We start from the raw sequence: 22662 nt of genomic DNA, 5'->3' as shown, positions 1-22662 counted from the left end.
GCCTCTGCCGTGTTGGCTAATTTGTAAAGGCCCCAGTAATGATAGCCCGCAACTGGTCCGTGAAACCAGCATTCACATTCGAAGCTAGGTCGATAACCATTAATAATTCCCCTTTGCGGATCGGTGAGCGACAATTTCTTAATCTGAAGGCTTGACACAGACCAACAAAGCACGAGGAAAAAAGAGGATCACCAGAGCGCCGCGAATCCAATAGATCGAAGAAGGAATTATTGGAATAGGCAAAGAATTTGAGTCTGGAATTGGCTATCGCTGCTTAATCAAGCCGAACTGTCTGTGCGACAGCGTTGGTGGTGGCGGTCAAGGTTGCGTGTGAGAAGGACGAAAGAGTCCACTGGAGCACTCCTCCCGGCAATAGTAGCAAATTCAAATTTGGCCGCAAATTTGGGGCTCCGCGTGAAATGATCGATCGAGGGAAATTCGTGATCCAATTGATTTTATGCAATGTTAGAAGCTCTATCTCTGCAATCCGTAATGGACCGCGTCTATGAAAATTAGCCTGCAGCCGCGGCGAGATAGAAAAAAATAATAATCGACTGCAACAGATTGGGGCCGGACGCAAGGTTGTTCTCTAGTGTATTCACTAGAGGAGGAATGGTCAAGAGGAATGGGGTCGCGATTCTTTCTCGAAGAGTAAGTGACAGCCTTCCATGCATGGCCCTTACCATCCGCTAGACCTGTGTAAAGCCTAGGGCCACGTTCTAACACTCTAGTCTTTGCCCACCCATGAGTGACTAGGCTGGAGATAGCGAATCTAGTCCTAAGTCAGCAACACTCAGACCCGCGTGAGTGAGTGTGGATAACACAAAAGGTGGAGTACGAAAGCGACCTTGATGGCCTTGGACTTACTGAGTTGAGCAGTGTATTTACCCTAGCTCTGTACTACTCCTCATGGGGATCGGAGTGGGGAGGGAGAGGTCGGGAAGGCAGCGATCAGACAATTTCTCCCCCCAATTTCACAATTTCCCGGCCAAGTGGACTGTCTCGGGAGTCTGATTGGCGAGCGGAAGAATGTCGAGGATTCCCGTCACCTCTTTACTCCTTCTGGTTAGTGTCCAGGCAAAAGTGTTTAAAAGAGGAATTGGTGGGCCGGTGTGGAGGCCGCTATGTTTAGAAGCGGCCAATGGTGCACGGTTGATGCGCAGATGGGAAAAGATGGGCGATGATGGAATTTCGACTTTTCGGCCTCGAGTGGTTTGCTCATTGCTTTTGCGAGTGGCTGGTTCCTTTACCTTTTTTTGGGAGGGGAACTTTGAAGCTGTTGAATTGTGATAGTCTGTGATTGACGCAGCCTTGTTGGCCACTGGGGGGTCTGATAGGGTGGGTTCAGAGTCATGCCCCAAAAAAAATCACCAGTAATCTCACCAAAGGTCTCATGTTTGGGTCGGAATATGGTCTGAGAAGGTTGTGCCACTCTACTCATAGCAAGAAGTTACTCAAGATTGGACCGGCCTTGCTTGCGTGGCGTGCGGCGTGCCGGTGGCTGTGAGAGCGTGAGAGAGGACATCGATCAGTCTTGGGACGATGGGCACTTGGATGTATCGGATTCTGTGTCCTGCCTGATGGATCACAAGGAATTGGCGCTGCCCCGGATCTACGAGTGAGACGCGGTCCGCCAGCAAGAACCATCACATCGACATGCAATCGGAACACATCACTTTGCGACATGGCTTACGCTGCCCAGACCAATCAGATGTATCACAAGCGTCTCATTCATCAGCCAGGTATACACTTTTTAAGACCAGTGCGTCGGTCTGGACCGGTAGGTTTGAACTTGCGTCAAGAAAGTACATATAATCACTGTAGAGTGCCGAAACTAGGGACATGGCCCTTTGACGCTAATCAAGTCAGCAAGGCTGACGGGGAGGATTTCTCCGCATCCCTCGAGCTCTTGCGATTTGTCTCCAACGAAGGGGACTTGCATTGAAGCCTTGCCTTATCTCCAATGATGGTACGGAATATCCTCTGGGGGATCCTGGGTTCGGGGGTTCTTGCGGTGCTTTCGCAGCTGGTTCCTGCAGTAGACCGCACAACGCAGGTAAAAAAAAAGAAATCCCCCCAAAAGAGATGAGACTATCACAAGCTGAGCCTTGACGTGTCGCGGCCCTTACAGACTGCTTGTGTTCGCCGAGAAAATTCCCGCAAATCCATGTGGCAACTTCACGACAGCTCGCACGCAGGTCACAGCTCGTAGCTTCGAATAATTTGCCTCCACCAAAAAGCTAGACTATGTAGTATGGATCCAATATTTTGCAATCCATGATGGTGGATGGGGTAGGATACTCGTATGTAAAACAAAAGCACAGATCAGTGTGATGTCTGTTATCGCTGCCGCTGCGCTCCCGTTGCCGTTGCCTCGCTTGGTTGTACTTTTGGCCACTGCCGGCATCATATGAAACTGACCGGGGGTTGCGTGGGCGCACATACACATTCGCGTACTCCGGGGGCGGAGAGGGCGTTCGAATGGCAGATGACACACAACAAAAAGACACCCAATGCCGACCGTTTCACGATCGCTCACACAGAGGCGGTCGCACGGTAGGAAATAATCGCCACCGTTGATAGCCTTCTGATCGGCAAAGACCTGAGAGGGACTTGGGTTTGCGCATTCACACACACCTGCACTCGTTCTAGATGGGGCATGGATCGACCCGGACTACCTATGGGCATGGTTTCCACATGTTGATCGCGCCGGGGGAGGGCGAAGTACCGGGGGAAATGGGCCTCCGAGGTCAGCGCAGTCAGATCAGTGTCGATCGCCAGAGTGGTGGCTGCAGCGGGTCCACGCTTGGCCAGCATCGACGCACGCTGATGGTGTACTGCCCTGGCAGCGAAATGACGAGGACGGGACGGACATGGGGCATGCTTTGGGCAAAGTGGCCATTGGCCCCGGGGCCACACCCACCGGGGGACCAAGGATTGTGTGGTGCACACACACACAAAGAGAGAGAGACAGTGGGAGAAAATGTGTCTGGTTTCCCATCCCCCACACCCATTGACGAGAGCTGATTTGCCGCTGGGTAGAGCTGGTGCTGATAAGAGGTGCAAATGATTAGCGCTGTCACCATCGCCGGGACCAATAGCGATGATCCTCGTGGCCACAACGAGGGAGAGAGCCGTGGGTGTAGGTGTGATGAGATTAAGAGGGATGAAAAAAGAGAGATAAGTGGTGTATATTCATAGACACCGAGATATAGTGAGCGTTAAGCTGAGGTGATATGAGTCGACAGAGGTAGGCTTGAGGGTAGGCTTGACAGGTGACAGACCAGCCAGCCAGAGCCAGAGCAGCAGAGGCCTGGACAGTGTTCTGAGTCTCCTCCATATCTCGTCCTCAGTGTGTACCGTACTCCGTCGACCAGCCCGCAAGTGGAGGTGCTCCGTACTCCGTTAACCAGTGAGAAGATGGAAGAGTGAAAGTGGTCGAGAGACCCACCGCGGATGTGCAGTTCCCAACCCGCCCCGGACTAGCCTGCTTTTCCTTACACAACAGAATTGAGACACCCCAATTTTAGTATTTATTTTATTTTATTTTAGTATTTTAATTAGATTTCACTTTTGGACTAAATTATTCTATTTATTTTATTCCCTTTTCATCATTTAATCATTTATTCCATCAGTTCCTGGCCCACCCGCACTAGCGGCAAACGTAGGAATAGCAGCAGATCACTCTTTTTATCCACCTTCGCCCTCTCTCTCTCTCATTCTGTCTTTCTCTCTCGCTACTTGTACACTCTCTTTTTCCTCTTCATCTTTTTTTTATTTTATATTTTATACCTTATTTTGTATTTTTTTCCTTTTCTGCTTTTGGGTTGGGTTATCAAACTATTTGGATCTCCCATCTTCACCACACACTCTCTCACTCTCACTCTCTCTTATTCCACCTGATCTTTCCAAGATTCAGATTCACCTTCCTTTTGACCTAATCGCCTGGTCCATTCATTCATTATTACTCTAGATCACTGGAGTGTCTCGACCTAACTACTACACCATCAATTATACCTAATATTCACACCCGCATTGCGACTACCGACGGTATGTACTGGATGGCATGATATAGCATGGCTAGTATCATGTACTATCATGGCAATGCCAATGGCTACGCCATTGACATTGCTTTATAGTCATGGCCATACTATACTCCAGAACCCCGCTGACTCCCGCAGCAATGGACTCTTACACAGTTGCACCCCCCGTGCAAGGCCAATCATTCTACTACGATGCCACAACACAACAGCAAGGGCACTACACCAGCCAGCCCTCCGACTACTACGGTCAGATGCAGTACCAGCAAAGTCGGGCTTCAGAGCAGCAACCCATCTATCAACCGCAACCCATGATGAATATGCACCAGATGGCCACCACCAATGCCTTCCGCGGTGCCGCTATCAACATGACCCCCATTGCCTCACCTCAGCCCTCTCACATGAAGCCCTCCATCATTGTGCAACAGGGCTCTCCCGGTTTGATGCCTCTGGATACTCGCTTCATCGGTGCCGACCTGTACGCTTTCCCATCAACACCGCCTCTTTCCGCCTCGGGCAGCAGCATCAGCAGCCCTCCTTCCGCCCATGGCACCCTGCACACCCCGATCACCGACACTTTCTTCTCCTTTGAGAAGGTCGAGGGTGTTAAGGAAGGTTGTGAGACTGACGTCCACACCGAGATTCTCGCCAATCCGGATTGGTCGCGCTCTGACTCCCCTCCAATGACTCCAGGTAAGTTTTTAGTGTGAAACACAGATCGATCATATGCATGCACGCATGGCAAGCACGTCACCTTTTTTCCAAAAATAAAGAGTTTTGGCAAAAGATGGAAAACCTACGAACCAGGTGGCGTGAGGTCATATATGCAAGGGATAAACAGAAAAAGGGCCAATGCTAACTCGAGGTGCGAATCATCAGTGTTTATCCACCCGCCGTCATTGACCGCCAGCCAAACCTCCGACTTGCTCTCCGCCAATTCTTGCCCCTCGCTTTCTCCTTCTCCCTCTCCAGTTCCATCCGACATCCTCGCCCAATCCCAAGGTTTGACTGCTGAGTCGGCCGGTGCAGACTTCTGCGACCCGCGTCAGCTCACAGTCGAGGCTTCAGCTCACGTCCCGACTGCCCATGGTCTCCCTCCCTTGCCGACTCTCTCCTGCGACGAGGAGCAGCCCCGCGCCGTTGTGGGTAGTGCGTCTGTGACGCTGCCTGTCAACGAGAACCCCTCTCCCTCGTTCACTGCCTCGTCCACGACTGAGGACCCTCTGAGCTCCCTGCCTACCTTCGACAGCTTCTCTGACCTCGACTCGGACGATGAGCTGAACCGCCTCGTTGACTTCCACCCCGGTAGCAATGCTGTTTACCTTGGTGGCAAGCGCCAGCGTGTGGACCAGTACATTGCCGAGGACGATGGATTCCTGAGCGAGCACAGCCTTGAGGACTCGGATGACTCCGAGTTCATTCCGGCTGCCGTTCCTGCTTTCCACTGGAACGAGGTCGCCCACGCTCACGCCCACTCTCACGTCCATGCTCACGTTGAACATGAGCATGAGCACGAGCACGAGCACGAGCATGAGCTTGACCTTGAGAACGACAGCGAGTCCGACTCTGCTGAGGAGGAGATCAAGACCAAGAAGCGTAGCAACCGCAAATCATCCCGCAAGACCGCCCACATTGATGACGACTGCTGCTCCACCAAGTCTGACTCTGTTCCCCGCCTTCAACCGACGGAACTGTCACCGACTCCGAGCGCGCCCCCGTCTCCGTGAACCGTCGCGGTCGCAAGCAGTCTTTGACCGAAGACCCTTCCAAGACCTTCGTCTGCACACTCTGCTCGCGCCGCTTCCGTCGCCAGGAGCACCTCAAGCGTCACTACCGCTCCCTCCACACTCAGGACAAGCCCTTCGAGTGCCACGAGTGCGGCAAGAAGTTCTCTCGCAGTGACAACCTGGCTCAGCACGCTCGCACCCACGGCGGTGGTTCCATCGTCATGGGCATCCTGGACGGAACGGAGGGATCTATGCCCTTCGACGAGTCACAAGATGCCGGGGCGTTAGGGGCGGTCATGTACGAGTCCAACGAGGCTGGTGCCGACCGTCGTGCTGCCAAGAAGCGCAAGCGTGACTCTGGCTCCGTCTAAGTTCTGCCCTTTCCGCAGGCCTTTGGCGATCATGACAACTTATGAGACCAGGAGAACTTCCTACTGCATATATAATATACAACATTGCGCTCGGTCGGGCGGTTCTCCTGCGGGATTTTGAACTGGCTGTTTTTTATTTTCATTATTCATCACCTTTTTTTTTTTTACTCGACCTATTATACGGGTCCATTGGGTTTGGCGTCCGGGCATTTGCATCTGGTGTCGGCTATCGGGGTCATCGGTGCAAGGCATGGTTTCCTGTCTTTTCAGCGGAACATTCGGGGATACATTCATCATGGAGTTGACGGAGAGGTTTCAGTGAGGACACTGCAAACTTGACTCTCCTGGACTCATTTTTTCTCATTTTTCTTTTCCTTTTCCTTTTTCCCTTTGTTTGGGTTCTTCTCGGGAGATATGGCGTGCTTCACCAAAAAAGAAAAGAAGTTTCACGACCCCCTCATCCCGAAACCATTCGGAAAAACAAAAGAGAAGAAAATAGAGTGGGCAATGATGACATCCTGTCTTCGCGATGAAACAGGTGGCTTGGTTGTTGATTTCCTTTGTCATTGTGTTTCCTTGCAAATTTCCTTTGTTTTTCATTTTGTCTCTGTCTTGAAGTTTTTCTTCGTCTCGTCTCTCGTCTCTGTTATCCCCCGGATCAACACATCAGCGTTGTGGGCAAATCTTTCTCGGCTCCATCGTTTGCCGATTTGCCCTTGATTTTTTTATCCTTCCATTCTCTGTGACTTTTTTTTTCCCCCACCCTTTCGCTTCTCTTTACCGTTTCGTTCACATCTCGCTCTTGTCTTATCTCATGTAATAGCCTTTTTGTCTTCCCCTTTTTTTGAACACCCGTTTTGCTGTGCTGGTCACATTCGTGTATATCTTAATTTGACCACCCCCGATATCATCATATCCTCATACCCCCTTCTTGTATTGCATTGCCTGCTCGTTTGTGTTGGTCAAGGTCAATTTACTCAATTTATCCTGGGGATCCATCAATCAAGAATAATCTCAACCATACTTTATACATAGTTGTAGCGTACTACTTGTACTGTAAGGAAGGAAAAAAAAATAAAAATAAAAAAACTTCTAGCTCTTGAGCCAGGCCTCATAATCGAAGTACCGGCACGTTCAGACCTCTCATGGGGAGGGTTCCTCTCTTATAGGCCCGAAGGCGCCCTAACAAACGTAGGCTGGTTTGCAACGTCGGAGGGGGAAATCGCGCAAGATCGGCAACCCGGAAATCTGACGGAGGCTGGTTTCGAACCCGAGCGAGGACCTGTCTATTGACAGTACATGTGAGTACTACAGGATGTACCGCAGGTGTATGCGCGTCGTCTTTGCCTCTTACCAAGTGAGCCATCTTGGTGGGTTAACTCTGCACTGACTAAGTTTACTTCACGACCGAGCGCGATAAGACCAAAGTACCCTAGGATGCTCCACTGATAACAATAACAGTGGGGGACTGCAAATTATCCCACTACACTACACTACACTACACTACACTACACTACACTACACAACTGGGATGAACACAACTTCCCACAGCCCTAATAATGTCCAACACACAGCCTACAATACCGACAGGCCTCAATGTCATCGCCCTAGTCTCAGGCGGAAAGGATTCCCTCTTCTCCATCCTCCATTGCATCCGCAATGGACACAAAGTAATCGCCCTAGCAAACCTGCACCCCGAACTCAAAATCAAAACCAATACATCGACTACCGAAAAGGCCACTGAAAATGAAGACGACGAGGATGAAGAAGAAGATATCGACAGCTTCATGTACCAAACCATCGGTCACAGCGTTATTCCCCTCTACGAAGAAGCTCTCGGCATCCCACTCTACCGCGCCCCAATCACCGGCGGTGCCGTGGATACCTCTCGAATTTATAGACAAGATGCTGTCTCAGAGTCCTCTGAGGACGTCCCGGCTGGAAGTGGAAGTGACGCGGTCGGCGCTGGCGCAGACGAAACAGAATCCCTAGTCCCACTCCTAACCCGCATAATGAAAGCCCACCCAGAAGCCAACGCCGTCTCAGCCGGCGCAATCCTATCAACATACCAACGAACCCGAATCGAGAACGTCGCCGGGCGACTTGGCCTGACACCTCTCGCCTGGCTATGGAACTATCCCACACTGCCCGCCCCAGCAGAGCGTGACGCTGACCCGACCACCGTGCGGGAAGCGGGATTGCTAGAAGATATGGCCGCCGCCGGATGTGATGCGCGAATTATCAAAGTTGCCTCGGGCGGACTAGATGATGGGTTTCTCTGGGAGAATGTTTCCGGCAGTGCGGGTGGAGGCCGGGTGTTTCGGAGACGAATCGTTAAGGCTATGAGTCGGTTTGCGGAGGCGGAGGATATTCGGGGTGCTGTTCTTGGTGAGGGGGGTGAGTATGAGACTCTGGCTGTTGATGGGCCGGGGTTTTCTTTGGAAGAAGAAGATTCTTGTTGAGAGGGTTGTTGAGAGGGTTGGTGATGGGGGTGTTGCTTACACATGTTTGAAGGGGGTGAGGTGTGTTTCTAAATTTGATGGGCAGGAGCAGCAGCAGGAGCAGTCTGATACCGCGCCGGAGGATATTAGGAGGCCAGCTTTGTTTGATGAGAAATTCGCTACACTGCTGAATGAGCTTTCGACTGGACCTGGTGTCGTGAACGATTCAACTGCCGAAACAAGTACACCCCTATCATCGCCACCATCACCATCACCAACATGGACAATCGAACCAATAACCCGCCAAACAAAAACAACCTGGACAATCTCAAACCTCATCGCCCCAGAAGCCGGCCCCGACACAACCTCCCAAATGAGCGCTATATCAACCAAAATCCAAAAAGCCCTCTCCTCTTCACCCTGCTCAACAGAAGACATAATCTTCGCAACAGTCCTCCTCCGCACAATGAACGACTTCACCCCGATGAACAAAATCTACGTCTCCCTATTCCAAAAGCCAAACCCACCCGCACGAGCAACAGTCGCTTGCGGCGATACTTTGCCGGACGGCGTGAATGTGATGATTTCCTTCGTTGTGGATCGAGGTGCTAGAAATGCGAGGCAGGGATTACATGTTCAGTCGAGGAGTTATTGGGCTCCGGCGAATATTGGGCCTTATTCGCAGGCTTTGTCTGTTCCGTTGGAAGTGGGTGGGAGTGAGAATCCCCAGAATGATCAGACTAGACTGGTTTATGTTGCGGGTCAGATACCGCTTGAACCCGCTTCGATGGAAATGGCTGCAGCTACGGGGAATGGATCTGAATCTGCGTTTGGGCATTATTCTCATCGAGCTACGTTGGCGTTGCAGCATATGTGGAGGATTGGCGAGGCGATGCAGGTTAATTGGTGGGCGGGGGCTGTTGCGTTTCTGGTTCGTGGGGGAAATGATCAAACTCACATTCGGACTCAAGCGCGGATAGCGTGGAGATTGTGGAAGAATATCCATACAGCGGACACTCCTGGTGATGACGACGATGACGAGGACGAAGAAGGTCCGCAGTTCGATGCTTGGGATATCAAATACGGGCGACAGACCGAAGATGTGGTAGCTCAGACCTGGAAGTTGCCTGATTTTGATATCATCGACAAAAGCAACAGCAACTCCAGTGCTACGACATCTACTACGTCCTTATCGCCATTTTTAGCAGTGGAAGTTGACCAACTTCCCCGCGACAGTGATATCGAGTGGCAGGGTCTTGGATATCGGTGCGGCAACGTCTCGATTGAAGATCAGGTCGATCGGACGGCCAGTATAGCGGATGGAAAATATGCTTATACGTGCATTGAGATTTTCAGCGGGGAATCCGCCTCGAAGGAGATGCTTGCTGCTATTTTGGAAAGTCTGTCTTTGAACCGGAGACTTTCTCAGGCTGTCCTGTATACCACACAGCGAGTGACGGAAGATTTCTGGGTTGGCCAGGTCGTTCCGTGTCGAAGTATTTGGGGTAGGGAGGGCAAAGAATTATTTGCGGGAGTGGTGTTGCAAGAAGAGATTGAGGTTTAAATAACCTGAGAATAGCATAGGATTAAATAGCATAAACACCAGCGAAGAAACTTGAAAGCAACGACCGAAATGACAGCATTAAACAACTTCAACCCTCCCCCCCCCGGGGCCCATCACGAACTAAATAAAAACACATCACTCCCCAACCCCAATTTAATGGCAGCACCCAGACTACCAGTAGCAGCCTGCGCATACCGTCCTCTCGAATCAACCCCCCGTCTCTTCAAACCACTATTCGCCTTCCGACGAGACCGAGACCGTCTCACCTGCGAAAAACTTGAAATCCCCGAACAAGCCGACGCCGTATGAAAAACCCCATGGCAAACGGTACAAAAATCAACAACAGTCACCTCATTCACGCCCACATCTCTAATTTTCAAACCCCATTTAATATCTTCATCCCGCAGAGCAGCTCTATACAACCGACCCTCCTCCTCCAATGCATCGCGCACAAGATTCTCAAACGTAAACGTCGAACTCGAATAATCATCCCACGGAACTAAAACCGTTTCATTCTGGGTACGTCGAATCTTCCACTCCTTCCAATCAAACGGAAGGCCTGCAATGAACGCACAGGAGAGAATAGTGTCGGAAATAGCTGTTCCAAGTCGGTGATACTGCGTGCCAATATCTCGGGCTTCGGCACAATAGTCCGTGATACTGGCATGTTGTGACGAATGGAGGGTGGAAAGTCGAGTCCAGAGGGAGACGAGCATTTCCAGTGCTTCGCTGGGTGTGGGGTTTGTATATTTATCCACGGCGTTGAGGAGAGTTTCGAGAGTTTTATGGGGGTGCATTGCTTTTGCGATTGTGGGGGTTAGTTTGCTGATGACGATTGCGCAGGCGGTTTTTTGGGCGTGGTTCCAGGTGCGTAGTTGGGCTGGAGATGAGAGTGGTGGTTTGTTGGTGTCTTTTAGGAGTGAGGTGAAGTCGCGATTTTTGAGGGTTTGGTGGGTTTCTAGGTTCCATTTTGGCCAGTCTTTGTTGTTTTTTAGGAGGGGGATTGTGCCGGTGGTTGGGTGAGAGTTCGGGTTGGGGATGGAGTGGCACATCCTGGAAGGCATTGTGGAGGTACTAATAGCTTTTCAAAGTTCGAAAGTTCCAAAGGTTGAAATGAGAACCTGAAGAATAGTTCTTTCGTGAGAATGGTATTTTCTTTTATTTTTTTGTCATTGTGCTAGGGGTGTTTTGGAATGTATGACGCTGGCCAGTTTGGCGGGACGGATCATGATGCTCCACATTCTTGATAGATCTGAAATTTGAAAGTGATAGTGACTATCATAGAAGGATCTGATTGTCATACTCCATTTGGGTAATATGTGTGGGAAAAGCTGGTATGTCGAATTGAAGCATAACTTTGGAATGGGGATTGTATCGCTCGGTGGGTTTCACCAGTGTTTGTATGAAGTCGATGCTTTGAGCCATGGCATAGCTTCAAATTCGCAGGCTGCCATTGTGTTGGACAGCAGAAGTGAAGTCTAGATAAGTCATTTGTCCAATACTCTCGCTAGGAGGACCGACAGTGCATCGAGAGTATGCAATGGCCTTGTTTCGTAGGGTGAGGATGAGGACCCATGGAATGGGAACAAGAATTGAAGAAGCTGTGTTTACTTGCATGCCAGAAGGTACCCTCCAAGTCTCTACTCTACGAGTACTCGCGTTTCCCATCAATGTCATTTGAGAATAACTCCTGGGAGATACTAGATCGAGGGCCTAGGCAGTACTAGATGGCAGGTGGGTAGATGGTGGACAAAAACAAGCCGAGAAAAAATAAAGTCATATTGTTTGTAATAAATGAGATGTCCGTCGTAAAAAAGTCCTGGTGTCCGATATAGCGAACATCAGGGTGGAGTAGACGCGGCTCTGCTAAAAACCGTTTGGTTTTGTTCTCCCACGAACGAACGATTAAAAATCACCCAAGAGACGAGGAGCCACAGAAAGGCACCACGCGGGTTATGTGGGTAGACAGACGAAGTCTGTCACTACGAAATGTGTCCTGAATTCAATGACAAGGTATTCAATGTAGAGTCTTCACATCAGAAGATCCTCAAGTGAATTCCCAAGTGAATTGGAATTGGAGTGATGGATGAAGGAGAGGAAGAAGAAGGAGGTGCTGCAAAGCAAAAGATGAGTTTTACCCGGTGGCCTTCACCGCCTTGACAGCTGTGAGTAACGTGACTGCACATACTGGCAGGAAGCACGTGACCCGTCGTATATGGGCGAAAAATTTGCGGCAACACTTTTCCTTCCTCATACACTTTCCGAACGCATAATCAACCTCCAATTCCTCCATTTGACGATGGTCATAGGATGGTAGGTCATATTGGCGTACCAGATGAATTCTCAGAGCAACTTAAAGGCTTCTCAACGGCACTAAGGGCTTCGGCCTGGACGTGCAGTGGTGGAGGCGTCACCTGCTGCTCAGACATACACTTTCAATGATGGAAGAGGCATTTGTAGAAGCCCAATGGAGGAGCGGAATGTAATCCCTTGTAGATTAGCCATTGAGTTAAGAGCACAGAGTATTCCATACTCGTACTCAGTAGTGTTGGAAGCAACAGTGATGATGGTCCCATCAGCACTAGCTTAACACCAAGCACTCCGTATACGAGTACAGACTACCAACGGTGTCCCTATGGACCGCGACTCTGGAAGCTACTCCGTGACTATTCTAGCCACACTTCCCTAAGGGAACCCTACTATCTTCCAGAACGTCAGTTAGTGGAGCCAGGGGCAGAACCAGGCCAACTTTGGGCCAACCTTAGGCCAACCTTGGGCCTCGATTCCGGGGTTGCTGGTTTGCACCTTAAACTTTTGCCCCTCGCAGGCTTGTCTCCTATTCTTATCCTTCTACTCTTATTCTCCTCTCTTCTCCCACCACAATCCTAGTATTGTGTCCATTCCTTTCCTTTCACTCCTTCATCATGCCCAATGGCATCAGTAAGCGCCAGCAGCTGCGCAATGAGAAAACTCTCGCCGAGCTGATCCGCACAATTCCCGGCAATGACCGTTGTGCCGACTGCGACGCCTTGACCCCAGGTACGTTGCCAAGATGCGATACGATGCTCTTGACCATGACAATCCCATTATCCTCGTCCATTGAACTAATCCTTTCTCTCGCAATCAACAGGATGGGCAAGCTGGAACGTACGATCTGCCATCACCACTCCAATCCAATTCGATCCCCTATCTCCGATCCCGCCGACTAACCTCCTTCTCCGAATCTTTAGATGGGCATCTTCCTTTGCATGCGGTGCGCCGCAATCCACCGCAAGCTAGGTACACACATATCCAAGGTCAAGTCCTTGTCGATGGATACATGGTCGTCCGAGCAGGTTGATGTGAGTAGACCCCCGGTCTCCAGCAAAGGCAATGGGCGAAAGACTGACGCGCTGCCCTCCAACAGAACATGAAATCGCACGGAAACAACCTCATGAACAAGATTTATAACCCGAAAAATATCAAGCCGTCTACCCCGGTCGACGTCGACGAAGCCGACTCGTGCATGGAACGTTTTATTCGACAAAAATACCAGTATCGATCGTTGGAAGATGGGAAGCCGAAGCCTCCGAGCCGCGATGACGAGAGTTATACCAGGCCATCCCGGTCCAGACGCGACAGATCTCCCGCTAGATCTCCACCCAGATCCCCCGAGGGCTCACCTCCGCCTCTGCCGCCCAAGACCGGAAGCAAGTTCTTTGGCTTCGGTCTACGCGGATCCTCTTCAACCTCGAACCTCCGCCGATTCGGGACCAAGTCATCCAAGGCCTCGCCGAACCCAGATCTCGAGCGCTGGTCCCCGCCCTCTTCCTCGAAGGGCCCCGAGCGCCCCGAGCGTGGCCTCGGAGCACCGGTTGCCGATGTGACGACTAATTCGTTCGAAGCCAAGATGGCCGCGTTGAGGGAGATGGGATTCACCAATGACCGGCGGAACGAGATGGTACTCCGTGGTCTCAACGAGGACTTGAATCGTTGCGCGGAGACACTGTCAAGACTGGGAGAAGGAAACGGCACTCTTCCTGCACGAGCGAGAACTCCGGCTCCAACGAGCAACACTGCACCTGCACCTCTGCCAACTGCTCCGCGTGCCGTGACCCCGAACCCACAATCGCTAGGATCCAACAACCCCTTCGAGAGATCCGTCTCGAACCCGGTTCCTCAGCAACAGCCGCAGTCTGCGACGACCTCCTATAACCCGTTCGATCAGCCAAACCCGACACCAGCCTCAGCACAGCCATTGGAGTCCTCTTTCCAGAACTTGCAGGTGTCGCAGCCGTTGTTCCCTCACTCGACCGGCGGATATTCCAACCAAGCGCAACCTCAGACTACATATCAACCATCATTCGCTCCTTCAGCCACTCTCGGCCAGAACCAGGGAGGTTATGTCTCTTCGCCCCAGGCAATGGACAGCAACTACAATCCATTCTTCCAGACTACACCCCAGCCGCAGAGCGGCGTGGCAAGTCAGCCTTTTACCAACACCGCTGCCGCACAAAACAATCCATTCTTTAATGCCTCTCAAAACTTTGCGCAGCCCCAGCAGTCGGCAGCAGCCCCAACTCTCGCAGTACCACGCCCGCCTCAGCATGCAAACACCATGCCAGCCATGTCTTCTTCTTCGCCCTTTGGAACCTCTCCATTTGGACCGACACCTTCTTTCCAGACCCAGCAACAGCTGCAACAAAACCAAAATACTTCGCAAGGGTCTTATAACCCATTCCAACAGGCCATGCCAACTCCTCAGAGCGCAGGACCTTTCACGACCCAACCTCAATTCCCACCTCAGCAGGTCCAGCCGCAGCAACAACAGCAGCAGCTAGTCCCTCAGACCACTGGCCAGATGAGCAAAAACGGCATCCTTTCTCTATACAACCTCGCTCCTTCGCCAGCAGTTCCTCAGATCCCCAACCAATTCCAACAGCAGGCTCAGGCTCAGGCTCAATACCAGCCCCAAGCTCAACCGCAACCGCAATCCCAGCCTTTCAACGGCATGGCAACCAGTCCCGTCCCACCACTCACGAACTCTCTCACCACCACACCTCAAACCCAACCCGGCTCCGCAATTCCTACTCCCCAAACCACCACAGCCGGACCCATGGCATCCCGCAACCCCTTCGGCGCTGCAACAGTTGGCTCAGGCCTAGCTGCCCAAGCAGGCGTGACCCCCTCCCAACTGAACCAACCCTCCTCCGGCCTAGGCATCGGAATGGGCACCAACGGCGCCGCCAATGCCCCAGGAGCAACAGGCACGAAGCCACCCTCAAGTCCGTTCTCATCGTCAAGTCCCTTCTCTTCAGCCCCGTTTTCCTCAAGCCCCTTCTCCGGCCCCCACCAACAAGTATGAATATGAATTCCACATTCCCAAGAACGCACATGAGTCAGCCTAGCGTCGACGTCAACGGTCTGCAGAATGGTCGGCATAGCCCGGATGCATTTGCTAGTCTGAGCGCTCGCTATGGTTGATTTGATCTGCGATCCGCTTTGCTCTGCTCTCCTAGTGTCCAATGAATTTGACTTGACTCAACGATCAACCTGTCTCTGTTTCTGTTTGCGCTGCGCTGTTATGCAATGCTCTCCTCTGCATTAAATTGTGTTGTCTTGGGTTGTGCTGTTCCCCTCTTGCACTGCGATAATGTCTGATGAGAGAAAGATGACGGTTACCTTACGCTTTTCTCTTTCCTTATGATTGGATCTTGGATATAGAATCGTCGATGAGATGGTATGTGTGTGCATGGCCATGGTGCATATGGGTTTTTTTCGTTTTTCTTTTCTTTATTTGTCACTCTTTAATATTTTCTTTGGTTGAATTTGTCTGTCTCTCATTTCTTCAACTTTTCTTACTGTTTTAATTGTACTAGTATAAGAGTGATGTCTCCTTTAGCGGGTCAATGGTATATATTGGATTTTATTTTCTAGGGTTGTATCTGTATTCCGATTCCAAGGTTGTTTTGAGGTTGGGACTAGTTGACTACCAACCATGCTGCCCCCAGGGGCCCCAGGGGCCCTCCGAGTCAAAGGTTTGACACTCAGTTACTCCACTATCATGATAGGCTGTGCCGGATCTCCCAAAACAATACTACTAGTAGTATTCGTATACTGTGCTCAAAGTGGCTATGTAATTGCTCGATGCAGGTGAGTCTTACAGCATTTCCACTGGCCATCGGGGGAGAAAAAAAAGGAATAATCGCTCTCCCCTCCTCGGGACAAATCAGCCTATAAGACCATGACCCCTGGGACGTTCTGCCAGACAAAGAAAAATAGAACCTCCATATGAAGCGTCGTGGCTGTGAAACCTCCATGAAGAAGCAAAATAGCCGACTAGCACGAAAGGAGAATAAGGTCAAGGTTTTCTTTCGTATTCGCATTCGCACCCGCGCTCGCAAATTCACCGTGAGACTGCGGAATTGAAATGGAATTTTGGAAATTCGACGGTGATGCCCAATTTCTCTCTAATTTCTTACCAATCTTACCTGCCAAATAAGGTAAGTCTGACAGGGCGATCGCCGTGGGGAAATATATGCCGGTGAGGGGTCGGATTGGGGCTGAAGAACGCCACTTTTTTCGTATTGTATGCAATGATCAATTTTATGGCGGATTGGAAGTACGATAGTTTCAATCAGTACCATCACTTAATTTTATTCTGACCTTTTCAGATGTTTACAGGCGTGGTGTGCTCGGTATAGTGTATTGTTCGTGTATGCTATAGATCTGACTGGTCGATGTGAAGCTTATTGAAGAGCATCGCAGCAACGGGGTTAGATGGCTAATGAAAAAAACTAATACCAGAAGTCTACAGTAATTTCAGAGATGATACGATAGCATTTTACTTGAAAGGGTTGAATAGTTCCCAATATTATTTGCAGTCACACAAGCAGCGTACGCCTAAAACATGGTGCTATAGAGCCAGGTAGTCACTTTGGAACAGAAGAATGGCAAATATTGAAGCTTAGTAGCCTTCACATTTTCAATCATCTGTGACGATTGTCCTGCCTAGGACCGCCTGCAATTTGTGTCCTATGTACACTCCAAAGCCGAATTCCATCAAACCCAACACACCTCATTAATGTCACGAAACTGGACCTAGATCATAAACCCAGCCATCATTAAGGTAAGAAGGGACAAGACACTAAGATCAGTTGAAAGGTGTAAACTGTCCGCCGTATTCGTGGCTTTAGGACTGGAGCTACCGCTACTGGTAGTACCACTGGCAGTCGATGTGCTGCTGCTGGTAGTCATGCCGCTGGCAGTCGTGCCGCTCGCAGTCGTGCCACTGGCAGTTGCGGTTGTCTGTGCAGCACTGGCACTTGGTGTACCGAGAACACCACCTTGAGCAGTGGCTGGCACACTCTGGCCACTTGCACTTGAGGCTTTCGACTTGAATTCATCAAGTGTATCGGAGCCACTAATGCGAAGGAGAGAGTTACTAGAAGCGCCTAATAGGGTTTCTCCAGTGATTCACTTACGAGGGATTAATCACACCGACCATGCCAGCTTGACAATGTCCAATTTGGCCGCAGTAGAACCAGATCGGGTTTGTATCATTAACTGTCAACGACCAGACAGGCTAAAATTTCCGAGTCAGAAAATCATACAGCCTGGAAATATTATCATGAAATTACCTTTCCGTCATGAGCATCTGCCATAAATCCACTGAAGAAGCTCGTATCGCTCAGGGGGTGGCATGGATTGTCAAATGCGGCCTGGGCAACCGAGTGATCGCCTGGATAGAAACCGAACTCGACGACGCCCCCTTTAGGAACATTAATAGTTGCTGGATTAAAGGTGAAGCCATCTTCGCCGACATCAACCGAGACAGTGCTACTCGAAGAGGATGCACTGGTTGTTGAGCTCGCAGTAGGCGTATCCGTAGTCGTAGTAGTACTACTGGCATCCCCTCCTCCTCCATACTGGGCAGCAACGAGAGGGAGCCAAAAAAGGGCGAACGTGCACAAATTCATCTGGATCATAATTATCACCGAATTGGAAGAGAAGAAGTAAAGTTAGACGGTCAGAATGAAATTTGAAAGCCTGGAGTTGTATTCCGAGGACTCCGGACCTGGGTTTCTTTTATGTGGTCTCTCTTAGTGACGATATACGTATACTTCCATGATATCCCCCAATCTAATATTTGGAAGTTTTAAGCTTTAGCATAGCCACGGTGAAGCAAGCTAAGCTTCCTCTTCCAACCCCATAGTTCGGGCAGTTCATTTCCTAAAACAGAGAATGCGGTTCGTCGTCAGATTGGATTAGCCACAGGACGTTGGAACTTTGCCTAGACTGAACGCCACAAAATTAGACCTAGGTCGGTCGATTACCTCAATATCTTGTTCGAGATAGTTCACCATGTGACACGTCTTGTTATTTTGGATGCGGGGTGGCTGACTAACACAGCCATGGTAGGTATACGGACACCGGCCGAATTAGGAATACGCGGGTTTGGTACGAAGAACGTCTGGACCGGCAACGTTCATAAATGCTCAAAGCGATTGGTGAGGCGCAGTGTCTTATTCTGTGGTCTCCAATGGATACTTTACCCAAATTATACAAAAATAATTCTGGAAAAAATTAATTACTTACCCCCTCCTCGAACTGCTAAGCAAGTCATGACGCCAGCAGTCAAATGATCCGACAACCTCGCGGGACTTATGTCACAGACTACTTGCGGTATTGGATTGGGCAATACATACGTGATACCCGTCTAGGTATAACTATGAAATAAGTCTGAGGGATATAGTTAGTGTCATTATGATATGATATATATTTGCCGATAGTACTGCTACTAGTACGGGTAGTATATCACAACAAGCTTCCAAGGTTGGAAGCGACCTCGGAGCAGCCTGAGACTATTTCATCTGGGCAAGTTTTCTTAACAACTTGCAGAAATAACCGGCCCTGCTTCAAAATGGCACAGATATATCTTTATATTTATCTTTGGCTCCTTACAGCCACCTTCACTCTTTCCCAAATACAAACATTCGTGCCTCCCGGTCAAAATGGAGTGTCCTATAGTGTGAACATACCCGAAACCACCGCGTCCACCGGCACCGGCCCGATTTTTTTTCAACTGAAGTCTACCACACCGCTTCAGTGGTTTGCTTTTGGCCAGGGCTCTATAATGCAAGGAGCAAATATCTTTATTGTTTACGCATCAAGCGACGGGAATAATGTCACCGTCTCTCCAAGACTGGGAGTGGAGCACGTTATGCCACTGTATAACTCCAAGGCTCAATTATCGGTTTTGAACAACAGTGGGATAAGTAATGGGGTTATAACAGCAAATATTCGATGCGATAGCTGTATCACCTGGCCCGGCGGAAGTGAAGATGTGAGCAGCTCGTCGAGTCCATGGGTTTGGGCAGTGAAATATGGGACTCCACTCAACACGAACAGCTTGGCGGCATCTATCAACATACATGACCTTGAGGGAATTGCAGCTATTGACCTGCAGAAAGCAACCGGTGGCACGTCTGATAATCCGTTTACTGCCTCGAACTCTATGAGCTCGTCAAGTTCATCGCATCCGATTTCGACCGTTAACACTGGATCTGTCGAAAGTCGCAGGAAGGCCCATGCTATCATTATGATCCTGGTTTTCGTCATATTCCTCCCTTCATTCGCTCTGATGATTCGTATCATCCCAAGTTCGAAGATCGTCTATTTCCACGCTTCCTTCCAGCTTTTGACGCTTGCCTTGGCTATTGCCGGGTTCGGAATTGGGATTTCAATGGCAAGAAGCCTTGATTTCATAGGGATGTATCATCCAATTATCGGGATGGTGACTGTTCCTTCCCTTATACTCTTTCAACCCGCAATGGGCTTCATTCAGCACAGATATTTCCGCAAAACAGGGAGCAAGGGTGTATTTTCTTACCTACATCGGTGGTTCGGTCGGTGCTTTATAGTTCTTGGCATTATTAATGCTGGTCTAGGCTTTCGCCTAACAGGTATCGGTCTTCCGATTGCTCCTGTTGGAGCAGTTATTGCTTATGGCGTTGTTGCTGGAATCGTTGGAATTGTTTATGCTTTGACTATTCTGTTTCTCACTCTCAGAAAACGCAAAGTCTCATCTTCTTAGCAGGCTCTAAGCGCTATCTATGTGATGAATACAAGGAATATTACACTACATCAATGATAGGATATAGTTGTGAAGCGATTTCGATGTTTCTTTCAGTGACTATTTGGCTACATAGTCCTATATTGCCGCGATTGGAACCTTGGAACTTGATGCATTGAAAGACCTGGGAAATATGTGAAATGTGCTAAAACATGCTATGGCTTAGAATTTTCATCAATTGAATCAATGTATAACAACACATCGGTATTAGCTCCAGCGAAAAGCCCGGAAGATTCTTCCATGAAGATGAGGACTGTATCCGGTGGCAGCCATACATATATTGTTCGTTATTGAGCAATAATTTGACAATAAAATGTCTACTCCAACAGGCCCAGTAATGCCTGCCTAGTCAAGTAAGGGCCTAATTCATCCTCTGAGATGTTGAACATCAGTACTAAAATTTAGTTCCATATTTGCATACAAAGATTATAAAGCTTCAATTAGGCCCGTTTTGGGCCTGGCCTGTCCTTTTCAATCAAAGTATACCAGTGACTGGAAGGGGGAATGAAAGAAAGTACTAGTACAGTTTAAGAAAAGCCTCACTCATCCTTCCTCAACCGACCACCCCCCTCCACCTCCTCCTCATCCCGTCCCAACAACCAAGCACAATAAAACGAACCAGCGCAAAAAGTAACATTCCCCACAAAATCCAACCACAGCAAAGAAGTAAATACCCCTTTCCCAGGACCAACCCCAAACCAATAATTAAACCCCAGATAAGGAATCATAGCAAGGCCAAACGCCACGAAACTCTTCGGCGTCATGTTAGCCGTACCGAGCAGTACGCCACAAGTTGTCGCTTGAGCGCCGAAACAGCGCATTAGAAGTGTTGGTGTGTATTCTGTTGTGGCGTATTTTGGTACAAGGGAGAGCCCAATTACTGTTGATGGGAATAGGAGACACCTGGGTGAGTTAGCTATGGTTAATATTTGAATATTTTGGGCCTGTTTCGGGATAATGTACCATGAGCCCATGCCTGAGTAGCCTACTGCCATTAGGCGTTGGATACGTTGGGCAAGTTTAGCGTTCGGTGGGGGGTTTGCTGAAGTCATTGTTGTGGTTGGAATTGTGACTCAAAGGTACCTAGGTATGAGAGTACTTGTGTTGAGTGAAGGTTGTGAAGTTAGCCTTCTCGGACCATTTAATCTCCGGATGCGGGATGTCCCGTGGGGTGGAAGAGTTATCCTTCCCGACTAAAAGTTGTTTACTAAATTATCTACTCTTCTAAGAGCATGGCAATAATTCCCTGCCTCGGTCGTTACCTGTATGAAGGTGTTGTTAGATATCTACAATGAGCGATATGAGCATCTACATAAGAGTGAAAGGAATGTTTCAGACGAACTTCAAGAGCTTTACCACATGTCCAAAAAGTTCTATTGATATGGTATGATGTATGATGTATCCGGTAACCAACCCAGAAGACAAGGCTAACTTAAATCCCCTTGATTAAATCTCAAAATCAACTGATCTTTCAAAGAGTTGTGTGCTTCCTTCAAAGTCCTCTTAACAAACCACGTCATCAACATATTGCATTGCATATCAATATCTTCTATCAAACACAACCCCCCACTCGAGCCTGCTTGTCCAGGACCAGGCGTGATTGTTTCTGTTTGAGTCTCTGTACCTGCATCTGCATCTGCACGATCCGTACTCATGCTGCCCACACTCCAACTCTCTTTCATATCCAACCCCATCGGCGCATAAATATGCGTCCGCAGACCAGTTGGAAGATCGCAAAAGGACGCTTTGAAAGTGACTTCTCCGGAGAGGAGATTCCATGGGAGATAGGCAACTTTGTCCGTAATCTCGTACCAGATGAAGTCCGAGTTATGCTCATCCGAGTCTGCTGGGATGTTTGACGAAGGGTCGCACTGCTGAAAATTGGTGACCAGTGGATTCAATTTGATCATATCTGCGTGGGAATGGAGTAATTTGATCACTGCTTCCTGCGTGATGTACTCTGGGAGTGGTGTGATTATGGTGAATTTACTTCGCATGATGATTGGAGGGCCCTGAGGAAGGTGGTCGCTACAGGGATAGGGCTCGAGGGGGTGGAAGGGATCAGGATCGATCACAATCGGGCTGGGGTGAGATGACTCGGAGGCTGGAGGGGTAAAGTCAGCAGGAGCCTGAGGGAGGAACGCACGGTCACCGTAGCCGGCTCAGGCTGCGGCTAGCCGCCAGCGGGCGAGACAATTAGGCCCCGGGGGTAATTACTAGTAGTAGTAGTATGATTAATATCAGTACTACTCGTAGATAACTTGTGTCAAATTGACTAATTAACAAAGAACTTGAAGGTCTAGGTAAATTGAAATCCTTTTATTTAACTATGCATCAACGCAATAATATCACATCGTATATTACATAAATCAGGGTATAGAACTCGAAAGCAGATCTATAAACAT

General features: G+C 49.5%; 7 protein-coding genes across 7 annotated transcripts; 4 read left to right on the top strand and 3 right to left on the bottom strand.

Annotated features, from left to right (window-relative positions):
* Positions 1 to 4183: 4183 nt before the first annotated feature.
* On the top strand, positions 4184 to 6138 carry sebA (putative C2H2 transcription factor (Seb1); the record flags this gene model as incomplete). Its single annotated transcript, XM_056638198.1, has 3 exons — positions 4184 to 4733; positions 4920 to 5707; positions 5749 to 6138. 3 exons carry the CDS (start codon positions 4184 to 4186, stop codon positions 6136 to 6138), a joined length of 1728 nt encoding a protein of 575 aa, XP_056481705.1.
* A 1559-nt stretch (positions 6139 to 7697) lies between these two features.
* On the top strand, positions 7698 to 10143 carry N7509_013560 (diphthine--ammonia ligase family protein; the record flags this gene model as incomplete). The annotated part of the gene is made up of 2 exons (XM_056638197.1): positions 7698 to 8555; positions 8686 to 10143. 2 exons carry the CDS (start codon positions 7698 to 7700, stop codon positions 10141 to 10143), a joined length of 2316 nt encoding a protein of 771 aa, XP_056481704.1.
* A 113-nt stretch (positions 10144 to 10256) lies between these two features.
* Positions 10257 to 11207, bottom strand: N7509_013559 (uncharacterized protein; the record flags this gene model as incomplete). Its single annotated transcript, XM_056638196.1, has 1 exon — positions 10257 to 11207. One exon carries the CDS (start codon positions 11205 to 11207, stop codon positions 10257 to 10259), a length of 951 nt encoding a protein of 316 aa, XP_056481703.1.
* Positions 11208 to 13067: 1860 nt separating this feature from the next.
* N7509_013558 (uncharacterized protein) lies at positions 13068 to 15606 on the top strand (the record flags this gene model as incomplete). Its single annotated transcript, XM_056638195.1, has 5 exons — positions 13068 to 13182; positions 13274 to 13290; positions 13374 to 13484; positions 13550 to 15481; positions 15526 to 15606. The coding sequence occupies 5 exons, from the start codon at positions 13068 to 13070 to the stop codon at positions 15604 to 15606; spliced, it is 2256 nt and encodes a 751-aa protein (XP_056481702.1).
* A 1617-nt stretch (positions 15607 to 17223) lies between these two features.
* On the bottom strand, positions 17224 to 18110 carry N7509_013557 (cupredoxin domain-containing protein; the record flags this gene model as incomplete). Its single annotated transcript, XM_056638194.1, has 3 exons — positions 17224 to 17545; positions 17607 to 17707; positions 17763 to 18110. The coding sequence occupies 3 exons, from the start codon at positions 18108 to 18110 to the stop codon at positions 17224 to 17226; spliced, it is 771 nt and encodes a 256-aa protein (XP_056481701.1).
* A 935-nt stretch (positions 18111 to 19045) lies between these two features.
* Positions 19046 to 20218, top strand: N7509_013556 (cytochrome and DOMON domain-containing protein; the record flags this gene model as incomplete). Its single annotated transcript, XM_056638193.1, has 1 exon — positions 19046 to 20218. One exon carries the CDS (start codon positions 19046 to 19048, stop codon positions 20216 to 20218), a length of 1173 nt encoding a protein of 390 aa, XP_056481700.1.
* A 578-nt stretch (positions 20219 to 20796) lies between these two features.
* Positions 20797 to 21309, bottom strand: N7509_013555 (uncharacterized protein; the record flags this gene model as incomplete). Its single annotated transcript, XM_056638192.1, has 2 exons — positions 20797 to 21160; positions 21221 to 21309. The coding sequence occupies 2 exons, from the start codon at positions 21307 to 21309 to the stop codon at positions 20797 to 20799; spliced, it is 453 nt and encodes a 150-aa protein (XP_056481699.1).
* Positions 21310 to 22662: the final 1353 nt, after the last annotated feature.

This window comes from Penicillium cosmopolitanum (genome assembly GCF_028827165.1).
Source record: "Penicillium cosmopolitanum strain IBT 29677 chromosome Unknown utg000012l:1.0-3308103.0:1.0-3310761.0, whole genome shotgun sequence".
Taxonomy (NCBI): Eukaryota; Fungi; Ascomycota; class Eurotiomycetes; order Eurotiales; family Aspergillaceae; genus Penicillium; species Penicillium cosmopolitanum.
The sequence above is the reverse complement of the archived record's forward strand: the minus strand, read 5'-3'. Positions and strand labels throughout refer to the sequence as shown.